At 41.5% G+C, this 19,010-nt stretch overlaps 2 protein-coding genes across 2 annotated transcripts in view; one reads left to right on the plus strand and one right to left on the minus strand.

The window, feature by feature from the left end:
* Positions 1–483: 483 nt before the first annotated feature.
* On the plus strand, positions 484–5,338 carry txnb (thioredoxin b). The gene is made up of 5 exons (XM_083993235.1): positions 484–632; positions 2,137–2,241; positions 2,725–2,790; positions 4,060–4,125; positions 4,873–5,338. Exons 1-5 carry the CDS (start codon positions 609–611, stop codon positions 4,933–4,935), a joined length of 324 nt encoding a protein of 107 aa, XP_083849361.1. The 5' UTR covers positions 484–608; the 3' UTR covers positions 4,936–5,338.
* An 80-nt stretch (positions 5,339–5,418) lies between these two features.
* The window catches only part of svep1 (sushi, von Willebrand factor type A, EGF and pentraxin domain containing 1), a gene marked incomplete at its 5' end in the record, with an annotated part of 98,356 nt that continues 84,764 nt past the window's right edge, over positions 5,419–19,010 (minus strand). Inside the window, 11 exons of the mRNA XM_083993222.1 lie at positions 5,419–5,694; positions 7,137–7,230; positions 8,188–8,283; positions 9,801–9,896; positions 11,849–12,019; positions 13,906–14,076; positions 15,305–15,481; positions 15,566–15,739; positions 16,272–16,335; positions 17,215–17,370; positions 17,633–17,867. Of these exons, the coding sequence (XP_083849348.1) occupies positions 5,664–5,694; positions 7,137–7,230; positions 8,188–8,283; positions 9,801–9,896; positions 11,849–12,019; positions 13,906–14,076; positions 15,305–15,481; positions 15,566–15,739; positions 16,272–16,335; positions 17,215–17,370; positions 17,633–17,867 (1,465 nt within the window). The 3' untranslated portion in view covers positions 5,419–5,663. The remainder of the gene's footprint in view (positions 5,695–7,136; positions 7,231–8,187; positions 8,284–9,800; positions 9,897–11,848; positions 12,020–13,905; positions 14,077–15,304; positions 15,482–15,565; positions 15,740–16,271; positions 16,336–17,214; positions 17,371–17,632; positions 17,868–19,010) is intronic.

Consider the following 19,010-nt stretch of genomic DNA (forward strand, 5'->3'; position numbering starts at 1 on the left):
TTAGTAAGAAATTGGATCCCTTTACCTCGTTGTAAATGGAACAATTATTACAATTACATTATCATACTTTATTAGGGTTGTGTGTCTGTAATATATCATAGTTAATAGATTGTACATTGTCAATATTGGGTAAACAAAAGTAAAAGCTGTCTCTTTGATGGAACTATGAGACATGACAATGAATCATTATGTAACAGACTTAAATAGTGATATTATTTTGTATCTACAGCTATCAAATAAATGGAGTAAAACAAAACAAACAAAAAAATAGCGGTACAAAATAGCAGGAAGTGAAGTGAAATACTGAACTTCTGCTTTATAATATTGTTGCGAAATTGTGGATAATGAAGTTAATCAATGTAACCATCTGATTCTGACAGGTTTAGAGCAGAAACCATTCTTCAAAGTGAAACTGCTCACTATGGCCAACAATGTGCTGTCTAACAACGACGGGCTTTTATTTTGGAGGCAGCGCAGAGTGACTTCCGGTAGACCACGCGGCAACAGAATAAAACCCGCGGCGCGTCTTCTTGTATAAGGGCATTGCCAAAACCCACCCGCCTGCTTGTCTGTCGTCCGGCCGCACTCACACTCACCCAACAGCCATCATGGTCCGAGAAGTGGAAAGTCTGGTGAGCTGATATTTGTTTATTTAATTGTTTCTCGGTTTGTTTTAATCGTGTAGGATTGTGAAGAGCTGATGTTTCCCACGGTCGGTGCTGCTGCTCCTCCAGCGCGAGGCGGCGGCCCGCTCCTTTCTCCCGTTTACCCGGTTTCCGCTCACTGTAGGGATGTGTTTGTTTTCTACACTTTTCTGTCTCCTTCGGGCTTATAATCAAATCAACAAAAAATAATCTTCTCTCGGTCCTGTTATCGTGGCGTGACTTCGTGGTTCAGGCGGGTTTTGTCAGTCGACGCTGAAGTTGGTTTCGCATTCATATGTTGTATGTGCTTTAAACGGACAGATTCACATGGTTTGGTTCAGACTCGGTCGTTTCTGGTCTGGTTTAACACGGATAAAACTGATAAATCGCTGCTGTTTTGAGTTTTTCCACATGTGCAAGACAGCAGCTTTGCAATTGTGAAATAATGAAAACATCTGCAGGGGCTTTGTGCTTTTCACACGCAGTTCTGACTTGACAAGTGTAAAAAGTTGTTATAAAACGTTCCTGGTCGATGAATGATGTCTGGATGGATGTGAAGATTTTCTTGCATTAAGTTAAATGAAGATTTACGTTTTTAAACAGCCTGGCTACGTTTGATTAGTCTGCGTTTCATTATGCAACAATAGATTATGTTTTTTAGAAAAAATACGAGGAATCAGCCGCGTGATAAGTTTCTTCTTTTTTTGATGTTGAATCAGAAGCCGACTTCGCCCCATCCATCCTGCACCATGTGTAGCTCAGTGGACTTTGTGATCTTGTCCCAGGGCGGGACAGCAACACACACTTTTATAAAACATGCTGGGGCGTCAGTGTGCACGCTGCTGCTGCTGTTTGTGTCTTTTACTGATTTTTATTATTTTTATTTTATATTGAATAACGTAACGTTGGTCGCGAGGTCTGCTAACAGCTAACCGCCAGGCTAACGTGGGGGCTGCTACGCGGGGCTCGGGGCTCGGGGTTGTGGGCAGAGACCAGGCCGGTCGGTCCGCAGGGTGGGACTGTGGGAGTGAGGACGGGCGTGTCCTCTCCTGTCAAAGAGCATGTTATAATAAACCAAACGTCATTTTCGCATTACCCACAACTTCAAAAAAACAAAGTATTCAGCACCACGTCGAGGCTTTTATTTTGTAAATATTTTACAGTCCAAAATCGTATTCTGAATGAGAGACTGTCTCTCCAAATAAACTTCACTCCTGAGTTTTTAGAAAGAAAAGTAAAACCAACTCAGGAAGCCACCGAAAATTAGTTTAAAAGTTACACACAAGTACCCTTTGTTCAATATCTTTGTATTAGGCATTGTAGGATTTTAAAGCCACTGACTAATTTAAATGCCTGGTCAAATGACAACAACACTACTTTCTCTCTGCATAGTAAGGTACAGGTACAGGTTCAGGTTGGTGCAATCCTGGTGCAGTGTGGTTTTAAAATTAAAAAAAAAAAAATGCTGATGTTGTTGTTTTTTTTCCTACAGGATGACTTCAACTCTATCCTGCAGGAAGCTGGAGGCAAGCTGGTGGTGGTGGACTTCACAGCCACCTGGTGTGGCCCCTGTCAACAAATCGGCCCCAAGTTTGTAGTAAGTGTCTGTTTGACTGCCTTGTAAAAACAATGTTAAATGTGTTTGAAATCGTTTCATAAAAGAAAGCTTGTATTTAAAACCCAAATTAAGATCATACTCATGTTTTGATATCATATTATTTTCATTAAGGCAGTTTTTTTTTAATGTATATATGTGCATGGGAGAATCTACGTATGATTGGTTTAAAGAAAGATGTTAATTGTTGTGTAAATTATGTTTGGGCACAAAGCAGCTGCAGCCTTTGTGATACATTTTGTGTCTGTAGTTGTGAGGGTTGTTTAAATGAACCCTTTCCTGGGGGATACGTGCCGCTTCAAGAGCGTCTCTTTGGAGAGAGGGAGACTGTTGCTCAGGCAACCCCAATTGTCAAGCCATTGCCACTTCAAACAGGAACAGCCTTCACCACACAACACCACCGAGACGTCGGTAAAGGGCTCATCAGGATCTGTGCTCACCACCTCCTTCTTCTTCTTTTCACAGGGGTTCTCAAAACAGCCCGAGTACAAGGACGTCGTCTTCCTGAAGGTCGACGTGGACGAAGCTCAGGTGAGTCTGTTAGGTTTTTGCCGTCACAAGGAGAGTCCATAATAATAACGTGTGTATATGTGTGTGTAACTCAAATTAAAGCTGCTCTTTCTGTACTAATTCATTGTGAACCGTGTGGAAGAGAAGATCAGCTTACTGAAACTCACGTCTGACACCACAAGAAAACATGCTCTATTTCACAAGAAAAGTGTGTCAGTGTGGGTCAGAGGACATAAATGTGGTTTTTGGTTTTGTTTTTGTTTTGTCAACACCACCGAGACTTCAGTACTTTTTCTTTCTTTTTTTATCTCTTTATCTCTGTTGAAGTCCATGCTATATAAAAATTGTTTATGCTATTGATATTGATCAATAACGGCACAAATGTTGGATTAATTAGCATCTTTGCATCTATCTGTACATCTGAAGATGCAAGAAACAGTTTAAGATTTGATTGTCAGTATTTCCCGTGGACTTTTTGAATGAATGCTGACGCACCATTTCCTCACATTGATTCAGGTGCTCTGATTGGATGACAGTGCTAAAATGTCACATGTCCATTATTGCCAACAGGCTCTTAATGATTTCACTTGTGCCATTAATATCTTGGAAACGTTTTCAGTCATTGACTAAAGTGATGAAATCCTCCCATTGGTCCGTCTCTAACTCCAACTCCTCCTCCTGAAAGTGGGAAAAGGGCACAAACTTCTGACAGCTCTGCAAACGGAAACGAGTCCTTGTAGTTTCAGCTTATGCCGTTTTAATACTCGGAGCAATGTGGACTATGCGTGAAATCCCTTTGTAGAAACCCACAGCTGGATCATGTGATCAAGTCTTTTTGTCCGTCATGCAGATGAGCGTGGCGATCAAACCAATGATTGATGATTAGTTTCAATGGGAAATAAACCATAAGCAGAGGGTTGAGGCGTTATTGGCAGATTGACATATCTGTGTTGTGGCTTATTGTGACCACATGTGGCGGTTAACCCACACGGGGGCTTTTTATCTTCCAACCTGTGATGCATTTAACATAAACGTCTACCACAGTGTTGCCAGGGCGGCAGATTGACATGAACTGATTGATTTCATGTCACACGCCTAATCAATATCACACAGAAGCATTTTTGGTTACTCACTGACTTTGGAGACATTAGGCATTTATTGAGTTTAAGAAGGAAAAAAAAGAAAGGAGGAGGGGGGGAAAAATCTAAATACAAATCCCCCGTATTGACAACATGTTACGTAGCAGTGGTTCTGACTTGGTTATGACTTTATTTTTTTTCTGGTTTGCAGGATGTGGCCCAACATTGCGGCATCAACTGCATGCCCACGTTCCATTTTTACAAGAATGGAAAAAAGGTACGTTTAAACTGACTTTAACTCTTTTTTTTAAAAGCGTGTTTTGTTTGTGATTTGTGTTGATGATGATTATTATTATTATTATTATTAGTCTGATCGGCTTGATGCAGCAGCAGCAACTTAGTTGTTCTATTTACTGTAAATGTGGGTTTATGTTAAGATAATGTGACTTTCATTTCATTTCATTTGACCTCAAAAAAAGAAAAAATCTGATCGCACAGGAATCTCCATCCTCATTTTTCAAAATTGATTCACAAATCCTGAAGTAAAAATTTAGAAATCAATTGAATTAATAATCGGAGTTGTTACAAGTTAAATTCATGCAAAACCACCGATGCGCATTCTTGTCGGGGGCAGTTTTTCAGCAAGCAGTCTCTGCATTTACCTCTAAAACAACTCTGTCTCTTAACGTTCTGTTATTATCTCATAGCGTGGTGAATGTGCAGGTCACAACTTGTCCACCAGAGCGTTTTAGAGTTGTTGGATTGTGTATTTGATGAGTTTGATGAGGGAAACCAAGAAATCCCATTAGCCTCCGTAGCGCTGAGCAGCTCGCGGCTTTGCTCCACCGTTCTAAAAATAGCTTGCACCAACAATTAAAGGTAACAAACCTACTGCTAAAACTATAGGGATTATGGCAATACATTTGCTAAAATGTCGAGCTATCCCTTTTAAATTGAGGTTTAGAGCTAGAGAGTGAAAATGTAGCGTTGCATACCGGTACTTAATTTATGTGTGTGTTTTCAGGTGCATGAATTCTCTGGTGCCAACGCCACAACCCTGGAAGACAAACTGAAAGAGCTGAAGTGACCAATCCACAGACACACATGCATACACACCCACCAACCCACACAAACACAAACACACACATCTCATTGTAAAAAATGCAGAAGCTGCTGTTGTCCTTCTCCGTCTCAGATATTCCAGTTAATGTACAAACATCAGGTCTTCTCTTCCACACAGGTACTAATTCCTCCCACTCATCATGTCTTGGTTAAAGTCCCTGTTAGCTCGAGGTGTGTGTGTGTCCACCGTCTCAACAACAACAGGTTGAGGTTTGACTAGACCCTGATGTGTGACCACTTTTTAAAAATTGTTTTATATATATATATACGATGGATTGGCTTTTTTTCCTCCGGACCGGCTCAACTTTTTCTTTGTATCTTGTGTTCAAAGTGGATTTAATAAATAAATAAAAGACGACTTAACGGAACACGTTGTGACGTTTGTGTGATTCACATTTCAGCGCGTCGAGGCTGCTGGATCCAAAGTCGAGCGTCTCATGGTATTTTATGCTTTAATAAAAATGTGAGAATAGTTTACACATATACACTGAACAATTGCATCAATAGTTTTTACACATCGTACAAGTATATAGCAGCATACGTTTAATACTGTTGAGTCTCTATATGAAAAAATACAGCTTTATTTTACAAACTGGTTCTTGCTTTGCCTTTTTGCAGAGAGATGAGAATGAACGGTTTAACTATACAAGAGTTCCCTTCATAAGACGATTCACATGGAGCTGAGTGGAAACTTTAGAAGTGATAATATCCTGATCTTCTTTTCCTGCAGTGAGAAAGAAACGGTTATAAGTTTTAACAAGAGGTGTTGAAAAGAGAGTGACTGTTTTTTCAGTGCTTTCATTTTCCCTTTTTGTGTCATGGACGTTGTTCATCACACCAAAGTGTCCTGCAACCTGCACTTTTCAGTGTCCAGAGCTTTATCCCAGTTTTAAAGGGGACACTAGTGAGAAAGTCTTAACTGGTTTACTTTATTGTTTTATTCTTAAACAGGGAGGGATGGGAAGATCAACGAACTACAGGAGTGTTTCTCAACAGTGATGCTCAAACTCCTTGGAAAATTCTCCTGAACTCTGCCGTCGATGACTCTGGATTCATATGAAACAACGGGACTTTCCTGTGTCTTCATGTAGCTCAGTTTCACTTTCTGTACAGGAGCGCAGTGCACACATGAACCTTTTTCTATTAAATACAGGCGCATCTCTACAGGAGTGTATTGCATTCACTTGGAGAAAAAAAAAAAACTGGTTTTTCTGAGTAATTTATTTTTTGGTTTGTTTTTTTCTGACTTAAAACTCCCACCTGCAAGTAATGTTTAACCGCTGCAGTCAAGCCTCCACTTCCCTTTTTCACTGTGTTCCCAGTAAATTCAGACTTATATTGAAAGGAAACTACCTGTTATTACAGAACGCCACCTCAGAGAGTGTCACTCAGAAAATAGAGCAGTCCGATCAAAGATGGTTTATAGAGTATCTTTGGTCTGATGTAGCACCTTTATTTTGAAATCAGGCCTTACGTTATACTTGCAGGTGGGAGCTTCTCGCAGCATTTTGAAATCTCAATAGCTAAGTCAGAAAAAAATTACCCCGAAAAACAGAAAAAAGATTAGTCAGAAAAACGGAAAAAATTACCCTGAAAAACAAACCAAAAAATAAATTACTCAGAAAAAAAAATGTATTCAAGTGAATGCAATATGCTTCCGTACATCTCATTACAGGAGAACATCATGGAAAAGTCCATTTCAGTAGTTCAAGTCAAACAGCTCCAACCAAGTACTGAGCGCAAAGACTTGAGTGAAATGGATCTATATAATGTATTTGTTTCACTTTGAATTGAATTACTGACATAAATAAACTTTTCCATGATATTCTCTCTAGCTTATTGAGATGCACCTGTACAGAACAGTGTGCTACTGTTTAGCTTTAAGCATCATGTGGGTGCAGCTGCTGTGGAGAGCTTAACGTTGGCATGTCGGCCTGCTGAGGTTTGCATTTACAGTCACGGCCACAGAGAGCAGCGTCTGACTACACAGCTGCAGCTTCGTGTTGCCTTCACTGACCTGTTACCTGCTGCCCCTGGATTCACAGTTGAAGAAAATGTGTGTGTGGTTTTGTTACGGTAATAACAACTATCATATTTATGTTTTAAAAGGTCGAGTCTCTATGTAAATGTTTGAAGAACCATCCGTGTGTGTGTGTGTGTGATCACCTGGAGCAGTCGTGCCCGCTCCACCCTGACGTGCAGTGACATCTGTTCGGCCGGATGCATCGGCCTCCATTCTGACAGGGCGATGAACACACAGCTGTGGACGCACAACACACACACACACACACACAGAGAAACAAACACGTCATCAATACTATAGATGCAAACACATCGTCATGAGGTCACCGCCCCCATGAGACGGCATCGTCAGGGTGATGATAATGATGATGACGTGAGGGGAATCCTCCCCGTCTACACACAAACACGCGCTCCCGTCACAACGTCTCTGTGCTGTGAGTGCACCCAGGGCCGTTGTATAGGGGAGAAAGGTGGTGATAACTCTAGGGGCCCAGCGCCCAGTGGGGCCCATAAAAAACCCAGTAGTCTAATCTTTGTATGACTGATTTATTCTGCGTAAGACCCTGACTAGTACTCATAGTACACTGTAAAAACTCAACATCTTTCCAAGAATATTTGTCTTATTTCTTGTCCAAATGTCTCATTTCTAGCCAAATCTAATCTCTTTCCACTTAAAATAAGACTCATTACCTAAAAATTAACTTGTTTTTAGATAATTTTCACTTAAATTCACAATAAATAGAAAAATCTGCCAGTGAAAGTAAGTTTTTTGTGCTTGTAATAAGGAAGAAAAACTTGCTCCACTATCAGATTTTTTCTACTTATTCCAAGTGAAAATATGCTTGAAAGAAGTCAAAAGTGTCTAAAAACAAGCTACTTTTAATATGATGTGTCTTATTTTAATTATAATGAGATTTGTTTTGACTAGAAATTACATTTTGACTAGAAATAAGATAAATATTCTTGCTAAGATACTTGAGTTTTTGCAGTGTAATGCTGCATTAGCATCAAAACAAAGAAGGCTAAATAAAAAACGATAATACATACGTAGTCTAAGAAAAAAAAAGGAAAAGTTAGGGGGAGGGGCCCACTTTAGTATTCTTTAAGGGGGCCCAGAATTCCTAGCAATGGCCCTGGTGCACACACACACACACACACACAGCAGGTGAACATGGTGAACACATCGGGGACTCACCGCTGTGACAGCGCGTGCCCGTCCACCCGCTGGGACACTCGCACTGGTAGGGCGCCACGCAGCGGCCCCCGTTCAGGCAGGGCAGGATACAGATCGCTGTCGGTGAGCAGAGACAGAGAGAGAGAGACAACGTCACATTACCGTCCCAACGAAGAGCGGGTCTGTTTTCTGTTTTAGATTTACATCGTTAATAGAACAGATGGAATCATGTCATTGTGTTGTTTTTCTACAATACAACGACACTTATTCTGCAACTTCCTCTGAGGATACAGCACACAGACACACACTTCTCCTTGAAAAACATCCTCACATCCTTGAATTGCTCATCTTGCTAACCTTTATTTGTCTCTGATCCAGTAATATCCATTAATCTATTTACATTAATGTCACATTGACCTGTTCATTAATCTATTTAAAGGGCTGTTACGTCCTATCAGGTTCAATAAATTCATCTAAAACTGCTTTTCCTGTGTCGTGTCCATTGTATCGTTTGAATGGTGTTTGAGCCACTCATGGCATCATAATGTGGACTTGTCTGGGTGCATCACCAAGGATGAACAGGTGAAATAACCCAGAGTTAAGTTGTAGTGTAGCTGGTGACAGAGAAGCGTGTGGCTGCTCATGACGACCTGTGTGATGCCTGCTTTGTGTGTGTGTGTGAATGAGGTTTAGTGTGTGGAGCCTTTATTTTTGAAGCCGTCTCATTTGTTTTCACTTGTCTGTGTCGTTGTTGTGTGAGGCCCGGCGGCTTTTGTGCTCAACCTTTGCTTGTGTGAGCTTTAGTTTGTGCAGCTCTGCTTCTGTTGTCTGCGCCCTGTGTGGAGCTGAGGAAACTTCAGCTCAATTTTTGTGTTTGTGCTTGTTTACTCGTGAGCTCTTACAGCTCCTACGCTGACAGTTTGGCCTGTTCTTCCGACCTGGGGAGGCACGACTTTATCTTGTTAGCAGGTTAGAAAGAGTAGCTTCAGTGTGTGTGTGTTTTGTAACGCCCCTGACTCTGACTCTCAGCAACTCTTAGGTCATATAAACACAGACCAGGAAGAAAGTACGGTGGCTGATAGGGGTGTGTCACTAAATATGATGTGGGTAAAAACAAACATTCAGTCCGTCCTTATGAAAAAGATGTTGCACCTTGAGAAAAAGAAAAAGGAGATCCTGCAACACTGCTCTCGCAAACCATCAGTTTTCACTATTAAAAGGTGATGGTTTACAAAGAGCAGTGTTGCGAGATCTTGTTTTTCTTTTTTCTTTTCCTAACTTTTTGGATGTACAAATACTTTTCTGTTGAAAGAAAAAGACGCTGAAAATAATTTGTGACATTTTGAGCGTGTGGCAAGAACCTTTAACTCCTTTTAATCGATGTGAGAGCAGGACAACAGGCTCGTCTTGTCTTGTGATTTTCAGCCATGATTCAATTATTGCTTTTTTAAACTTGTGCTGACTGAGCTTAAAGAAAACAAAAACTCAACGTTGCTTTCTCAGCTGAAAACGACATGTGACACCTTTATCTCTCTCTATCGCTACACCATTGTCTGCTGAAACCAGTCCAGTGAGCTACCTGCACGGCAGCGTTACTGTTGTTCATCAAGGTTATACTTTGACGTTATACTTACGCTCCTCACACAGTCGTCCCATCCAGCCCTCGGGACAGGAGCAGGTGTTGGGCCGCTGACACACACCTCCGTTCTGACACTGCAGCCAACACACAGCTGAGGGAGACGCACACAGACACACACACACAGAAAGAAACAAAAATATCAGATTGTGTTAAGAGGGAATCACACCCACACACCCTCTGATGCGACTCTTGGCCGTTGACCCTCATGCACTGAAACAAAGGAGGCATTCACACACTGCAGATTGAATTCCTGTCATCAACACACCCTGAGTGTTTGTGTGTGTGTGTGTGTGTGTGTGTGTGTGCGCGCGTGCATATTTCTGTATGTAGCTCAGCAGCTGTTAAGGAAAGGCCAATCTGGACCCAGCCCCGATTTTCAAAATGGAAACCATGTAAGCGGCCCTGAGTGGTGTTTTTCTCCGTCTCTATACATTTGTAGTGAGGCCACAGGTGCAGGTTTACGAAGGTCGAACTCTGATTGGTCGATCAGTTCACCTGGGTGATATTTTGTCTATGAGGACGATGCAACCTGATTTGTTTTAGCTGGTAACACGATTGAAAAATTTAATTTTATTTCTGTCATATTGGATAATATCAATCTACTGATGTTCGGTGCTTTACAGATATATTTAATGCATTTCTTCTATGATGAACTCTGACTCTTTTTTTCTCCAATTTCCCTTCAACCGTCCACATATCTCATGACTCATCGTGAACAATTATGTTTTCCAGAGAAGGAGGCAGCTTCATGTTCAAACGTTGAGTCAGGTGGAGAGCCAGACTGTGGATGTTGACACTTGTTTCCTGTGTAATGGCTGGTGATTACACAGCTTCCAGCTCCTCGTTGCGTGTGTGTGTGTGTGTGTGTGTGTTTTGGCTTGTACTGATTGTGAATTTCCTCTTTCGGGAGCAGACGCTGCGTCTCCACCAAAAACCAGCTTCCAGTTGTATTATATCATAGCTGCACTAGAACAATCTTGATATGATGCCAGAAAGTGTTGTTTTTATCCAACTGTTCACAAAAAAAGGAAAACACACCACTCAGCAGCTCAACTGTGCCTGAAATGTAACTATACAGTGTCATGCAAAAGTTTAGGCTCCTCTGGTCAAAATTTCTGTTAATGTGAACACTTAAAGCAAGTGAAAGATGAAATGATCTCTGACACTCTTTAAGTAGTATCAGTGTATTGTTTTTGTTTTCTACAAGTTTAGAGTGAGAAGGGAAACGAAGCAGCAGCCTGTAAAAGAATGGGAAACCCAGGAGACTTGAGCTCTCAGATAACTTTGACCAAGGTATCAGACAAGATATTTACTATTAACACACTGTTTTCCAAAGGGGGGGCGACTAGGTACTAACTAGGCTGTCGGCCCTTTTCCTTTTCTTTCATTTTGAAAATGTAAAAGATGAAAATAAATATGATATTGTTTAAAATGTAAAGTGAATGTGTCATCTGTAACTTTATGCCTTTTGGAGGTCAAAGTTATCTGAGAGGGTTTCCCATTCTTTTGCCGGCTGCTGCTTTGTTTCCCCTTTTCACTCTAAACTTGTACAAAACAAGAATAACACACTGATATTACTTAAAATATTGTAAAAGAGTGTTTCATGTTATACTTTTATGCCTTTTGGAGATCATTTCATTTCATCTTCCACTTGCTTTAACTGTTCACATTAACAGAAATGTTGACCGTGCTTAAACTTTTGTGTGCTCCTGTACACGACTAAATGCTTTTAAATTGTCTGAGGGTCGGGACTGGATCCAGGCTGCAGAACGAACTCATATATGAGTTGTGAGTCACAGTGGTAGTGGTAGGAGCGAGTATCAGCCACAGAGCAGCAGGGAAGAGGGAAGAGCGTCTGTGGTGAAGCTGCCTGGGGAGTTTCTACCCTCCACAGAGCAGCAGCAGCAGCAGCAGCAGTTGTTGTTACAGTAGAGAAGCAGCACAGCGTCACGAGCGACAGGCAGAGTCAGCTGAAGCAAAGTATCCTGGGAAACAAAACAAAAAAAGGGCAGAGAGAGGCGGGGACCTCTGCGATCTCTCTACCTCTGCATGTTGGAGGCGGCGTCCAGGTGCCGTTCTCCAGACACCTGCTCCGTCCGACGCCCTCCATCGTGTATCCGCCAAAACACGAGTACGCCGCCACGTCCCCGAACTGGAACACCGCCCCCCGCACCACCCCATTGGCCACGTGGAGAGGGGGGCCACAGGACACCCCTGCACAACAGCCCAGATGGAACGACCCACGAGTTATTCACTACGCTACTTAGTATACGTATAAGTGCTGCTGCTGCCTGAGCCTTCTTTGTCTTTGTGTGTCGGCTGAAAGACGTTTAAACCTCGTCCTGTAGAAGTAAAGTTGAAAAGTAACTGCGGCTACAGGGAGTGGACAAAATAAAAGACACCTCACAATATTTTACTATAGCAGCTAATGAATTAGAATATCATGGAAAAGTTTATTTATGTCTGTAATTCAATCCAAAAAGTGAAACTAATTCAGTACATTATATAGATCCATTACACACAGAATGAAACATCTGATGTCTTCATTTATTTTATTTCTAATGATTATGACTTACATTTAACGAAGACCTAAAATTCAGTTTCTCAAAAGAAAATTGAATATTACAAAAAAGACCAATTAAAAAAGGCATTTTTAATACAGATATGTTGGCCTTCTGATAAGTGTGTCCATTTATATGCACTTAATACTTGGTTGGGGGCTTTTTGACTTGAACTACTGGAAATAAACTTTTCCATGATATTCTAATTTATTGAGATGCACCTGTGTATCTGTTCCCTTTTGTTCTTTCCTTCTTGTCACATTACAAAAGGCACAATACTAACAACCTCTGTTATATTGTATTGCAGGTTTCTGCTATTTTGTCAGCCTCCTGTATTTCCTTATAAGATAAAACTATGTGACTGTGCCCAGCAGAGAGAGAAATCTGTGTAGATTAAATTAAACCCAGTGTGTTTCCTGTGTCCCTCTTCACCCCGGCAGACAGAGAGTTTCATGCAAAATATCCAGATGTGTCACACAGCTCAGTCACGTGTCTTCTCTTTAACATCGTCTGTGACAAAAAGAGGACGAACAGGATTGTGGTACTCATGCGATATAGGAGGACAGACCATGCAAATACACAAAAAAAACAACAACCATCATTGTGTAGCATATTCAGGACAACTGTGCCTAAGAAAGATCAGAGGATTGTCTGACAAAGGTTGCCATAGAAGCGGCAGAGGTGCCCATAAATTAGCCCTGCGTACAGGACGCCACCGCCACAGTGTTTGATGCTGATGCAGTCCGTGATGAAAGAGTAGCCAGAGAGACGACAAGAGAGGGAGGTGAGACTCGAGCCGACAGGTAAACGTGAGCCAACAGCCGTGTCAGTGTGGAGCAGCTCATGCAAAAGAGGAGGGAGGGAGCATGCAGAGGTGTGAAAGAGCACATTCAGCTGGTTTACGTGATTATTTCATATTTCATATGTACAGGACTGGAATTAGACCGGGTGATATATCTGATTGGGTTTCACACAAACAGTAATCATGGAATATTATTATAGAAATTATATAGAGAGACCATTAACAAGTATCATTACATCAATGAGGAGTGAAGGATAATTGGAATTGAAAAGAATGGAGGTCAACATGAAGATACAATAAAAACAAAAGTACAATCTTTAACATCAGAAATCAGTGATTTTCATTCTACTTGACAGAAATTATATACAATTATTCATATGGCTATAAAATCAATAATTATTGTGAATCTCCCACTTTGATTGGGTGAAACATTTTGATTATTAGCATCAGAGAGGGAAAATCTTACTGATTTTATTTTGAAAATCACACAGAATCCTTCTCCAATTATCTCTCTCTCTCTCTCTCTTTTTTTTTTTTAAAGATGCAGTTCTTCAATTTTATGAAAATATTTGAAATTCTGAGCACAGATTTGATCCACCTAAAAACTTTTGACACATTACTCTGATGTAAGCTGATGGCTCATACGTTGGAGGATTGTCCCCACACTGGATAAACAATAATGAGAAACGAAAGACTTTTGTTTCACAGAACGAGTGACTTGAACAAACTGTACCTACTTTCACACGCAGAGATGAGGGGGCTCCAGGTCTGGTCCGGCCTGCAGGTGATGGTGCCGCTGCCTTTCACCTGCTGACCTTTGGGGCAGTTGGCGCGCACCGACTGACCCACGTGGAACTCCTGTCGGGCTCCGTCGTCCCTCCAGCCAGGAGGAGCCGGGCAGGATTTAGCTGTGAGGGACAGAGACGATGGTAATAAGTATGGTTCTGTGTATGTACCGTATATGTATGTTTTCAGATTTTACTTTTTACTTAAAGAGGAAGTCTGGTCGCTTTTCCTCTGTTTTGCTAACCCTCCTCCTGGCCATGTGCATTTGTTTACAATGAAGCCGGCGAGTAATCAATCAATAGAGCGGTAGATAACGTTATATATCATATATGATGTTACAACGTGTATATTTATGTAGTTTAATCTGCCATAAACAAGAAATTATGGGTTACAGGGCGCGTTTGCGTCACGGTGTGCAGAGACGAGAGCTGGGACACCTGATCTTGCGAAGTTGTTTTTCAGCCAAGAGACGCAATAAGTGAAACGCACGTGAATGGAGAGAGCCTCCATTGTCCCTGTAACAAGATAAGCCGTTTATTCACCCATTACAATTACTCCAAAGCTGTTTAATTAAGGTAAAAATGTAGCATAGTTACACTACAAATACTGCATAGCTCCTCTTTAAGTTTATGTTACTATAATACACAGCAGAGGTAAGTAGATAAATACTGAGAACATGTTTCAGTGTGTAATAATGTAATCCAATATGACACCATCACAGCCAAGACTGGATTCACTGCTGGGATCATTATCACACAGAGTGACAGTAAACAGCGTGTTTCCACTTGCTCTGCATCGCTTACAGAGCCGTTCACCACATGCTGCCAATGCATATTTGCATAGGCTTCCAACTGCTGACTACTGATTAATCTGCAGATTATTTTCTCACATAATTTGTTGGTTGTCGAAGTAATTATCTATATTTGTTTTTAACTTATCTTTGTTTACTTCTTCTTCTTTCTCTACTTGTTAACTTTTCTGCATGTTTTGTCTGATCACGTCCTGATGCTCTGACTCCAAAATATCAAGTAGCAGGAACTCTGACTCACTGACCTCATGCTTTGGATGCCACGCTGTGAAACTCATTGTGAAACTAAAGGATGTTACAAAGAATTTTGAGTGGGTGTTGGCTTCTGTTGTTTTGATCTGTGTGTTGTAAATGCACGGGCCTGAGTTGTATGAGATTGTAACTGTGGTTACGTCATTAGGACAACAGGAATAACAGGAAGAGACACAAAGTGAGATGCACTGGTGTCTTGTAATTGAAGCGTTTCTCTCTGTGTCTTTTCCTGCATGTTTCCGTGTGTGTGTGTGTCTGTGTGTGTGTCTGAGTGAGGCAGCATTTCTCACGTTGGCAGGTGGGGAACGTAGAGCTCCAGGCGTGGCCGCCCATGCACACCACCAGAGACTCTCCCACCAGGGTGAATCCTTTGTCACACTGGAACGCCACAGCGCGCCCAGTGTTCAGGTTGTGCTCCTGCACTTTGCCGTGCAGCATCTGTCTGGGGGCGTCGCAGCCTCTCACCCCTGACATGAAGATCGAGAATTATTTTGTGTGACTACTGACTCATTTCTTTATTTACCCAAAAAAGCTGACTGACCCACCCATACCTTCACAGGTAGGAGCTGGGAGGCTCCAGGTGCCGTTGGCCTGACAGATGAGAGTCTTAGAGCCGACGAGCTGCAGCCCAGTATTACATACATAACTTGCATTGTGTAGATAAGTGTCTCCTGTTGTCTGGACCAGTGCGTTTTTCACAGTGGGAGGAGGCCCACAGGAGTGTGCTGAAGAGGGAACAAAGAAGTGAGATCAAAGTTTCAACGGTTTGGTTGAAAAGGTATCAATACCTGATGGTGACATCGTGAGAATGTCACTTCTACCTGTCTGTCAAGTCTCAGTCCACTGTTTGAGATTATTGACTTGAACTAAGATCAGATGATGTTTTTAACTAAAACTTAACTTACTAACTAACTTCACTAAAATGCTCAAAAAGTGTGAATATTATTATTTTTTTTACAATCCATAGTTACAGCTCCATTTAAGTGCAGCTCTCTCTCTCTCACAGCTGCAGCGTTCACTGGCAGGACAAATAGTTTCTGTCTGCTTTTGTTAATGGACAGGATCACATGATGATTTGATGTATATGTATTGTATTGTATTGTACTGTCCTCTTTATTTACTTTGTCATTCAGTGTGTTGCGTGCTTGTTAGTGGTCATGATTAAACATGTTAATATAATCTTAAGGTGGAGTTTTAAAAACTATTTGATGTTGTTCCAGGCGACTCCTGCTCTGTCTCACGTGAACACAAACCTACCAACACACACTGGCTGGGTGCCGCTCCATGTTCTGTCTCCCTGGCAGGTCTGGATCGAGTCTCCCTGCAACAAAGGGAACAGTGTTAAAGTACACTGAGCCACCAGACAACCAACCGTAACGCAGCAAAGCGTGACTTTATAAACATGAGGCGATCGCAACACAACACACTCTCACTGTGTTTTAAAAAAGGCTCTGTCTCGGCAGCAGGCATTCAAATGAAGGCAGCTAGTATTTCTGTGGGTATCAGTGTATCAGGGGTGGAGTGACTCAGCTCTTTCTGTTTGCTCTGTGACAACACACTATTGATGGCTGAGGGGAAATCATGTGACTTTATGTAATCAGACTCTCAGCCCATTAGCTCAGTGCAGACGGCCCGTTGTTTGAAAGCACAGAGCAGGAGGAGAGAGGAAGCTCTCTCTCTCTGTTACAGAAAACAAAAAGCACTCTCAGATACCAGTTACTTCTTATAAACATCAATAATCATTACCGTATTATCATAATATTAGGTTACACACTAAAACTGGCCTGATGATAACTGAATCAATGATATTTTAAGAGTTGCACATCTGCACTTTGTATGTTACATTGCACAATTGTTCATCTTGCACTGACTGATTTACTGTAAATATGTTATGGCTATAATATATAATTTGCTATGTTTTCTTTCTTTTATTGTTGCTTCATATCTTTTCTTTTCTTATCATGTTTTATTTTTAAATGTTCTTTCTGTATGTTCTTTTAATGTTCCTTCTTTTATTGTGAAGCAATTTGAGCTACAATAACTGTATGAAATGAGCTATACAAATGAATGTATTATTATTTCTTCTAAAGTTATCTCATCTTTTTTTTTTTCTATTCTATTGGAGCTGCTGTGACACCATCATTTCCTGCAAAAGATGGATAAAGAACTATTTTAATCTATCCTATTCTATGAGCCGTACCTTCATGTTAAAGCCGGGGAGGCAGGAGTACATGACAAAGTCCCCGTAGTTGTAGCTGTCCCCCTCGGTGACACCGTGAAGAAGAGGAGGGGGTTTCTCACACACCGCCAGCTTGCAGGAAACTGTCAAGATGCTCGGGGTCCAGCTTCCACCCCGCTTATCACACACCACAAAAGACAGGAGCAGAAAGTACCAACATTATTCATGGTTTCTAACCGACACATTCAAAGGAAAAGAGAGAGATAACGAAAGTGTTGCCACAACCATAAAATATTTGTATTCACTGTGAAATGTCCTTCTTCTTTTCATAAAGTGAGCAAAGGCATCCAGAATGGAGGTTAATCATTAAACCAGACAGTCTCATAAAGATTAAAAATGTAAGACACTTGGACAAATCATTCACCAACACGGTCCCTACCTGACATTCAGACAGCGCTGACCCCTGCAGGTAGAAGCCAGGAGGGCAGGACAGGGTGATGGTGCCACCCACAGGTGTCAGCTCCTTCCCAGTGATCACCAGATGTGGGATGGAGAAGTTGGCGGGCAGCGGGCAGGGGGTGGGCCGGCACCGGACGCTGTGTTTGGACCACGTGCCGTCACTCTGGCAGGAGAGTGAGTCCGTCTGTGTGGCGAGTTCATAACCATCCTCACACCTGGAAGAAAGCAGAATGACAGGACAAGCATGAGAAAAAATGTTTCAAGGTAAAAGTTTATTGTCCACAACAAAATTATTTAGTCTTTTAAAAACAACAAGGAGAGGAAACAAACATGATGGCTTATTAGTGTTGGGAAAGTTCACTTTCTACATTAACTACTTCGAGGTTCAGTTCACAAATTTTAAAATGAACTAGTTCAGTTCATAGGTCATGACTCAAAATTTTGAACTAAGTTCACGGTTCCAAAAAAAAAACTAGTTCATAGTCCTTTTTTTTTCTCCAATACGTTGCTGCGAGCTATTATTTTTCAAAATTATTGCCACAGCTCATATAGAACCATAGACAGCAATTATTTTATCAGTTTTAAAATTGAAACTATGTGTCAGATTTCATCTTAACATCCAATTTTGGATACTTATCCATGCATGCGGCAGTGCGACACTGTGGTGGCTGGTGTTGCCAGATTGGGTGTTTTTTCTCTACATATTAAAGCAGATATCAGCTTCACGGCCGTTTCGGCTAATGCTGCGTTCAAGGCAGGCTTTTGAAACCGTAAGTTACAGCTTCAAGTCACAACTACGACTTGGTAGCGTTCCAGGTAACCCGTAGCTCGTGTTTTTACCATCCTGTTGTCTGTGAAAGTTCCCTATAACGGCCACTCGTAACTTCCGACCCGTGAACTCGTACCAGATCGAACTGGTATGACTTCACAGGAAGGAAAAACACAAAGTACGAGTTTCTTTGAACGCACCATGAGTTAGCAGCCCCCGCCCTTGTCAGGCATCAATTGGTCCTCGTGCTACGTCACCACATTCACGCGCATCCCTTGGCTGCACACACAGCCCTTCATGCCGTTCTCTCTCCTCATTGGATAACACTTGTATCCCACAAGGAAAATTTTCTCCTCGGGTTACAGCAGAGCAGAGTGACGGAGAGACTCGTGTTTAGGCTGAAATACTTCATGTAAGTGATTGCTGACGGAAAATAGGACTATTTAGGACTTATATTAACAAAAACATTCCACTGATATCTGCTTTAAGACCTGTTTACGATGTGTTTCGCCTGGAAGGCTCTATGGAAATCTAGCTCTTTCTTACACTAAGTTATACTGTGAGAGAGCACCGTTCACAAACACCAGAA

Source organism: Trachurus trachurus, assembly GCF_905171665.1.
Source record: "Trachurus trachurus genome assembly, chromosome: 18".
Classification (NCBI taxonomy): domain Eukaryota; kingdom Metazoa; phylum Chordata; class Actinopteri; order Carangiformes; family Carangidae; genus Trachurus; species Trachurus trachurus.

What these genes read in the sequence shown, in the direction of transcription:
- txnb (XM_083993235.1), top strand. Translation starts at nt 609, where the DNA reads ATGGTCCGAGAAGTGGAAAGTCTG. An exon ending in TCCGAGAAGTGGAAAGTCTG is followed by an intron (nt 633 to 2,136) that starts GTGAGCTGATAT and finishes TTTTTCCTACAG; the next exon opens with GATGACTTCAACTCTATCCT. An exon ending in AAATCGGCCCCAAGTTTGTA is followed by an intron (nt 2,242 to 2,724) that starts GTAAGTGTCTGT and finishes TTCTTTTCACAG; the next exon opens with GGGTTCTCAAAACAGCCCGA.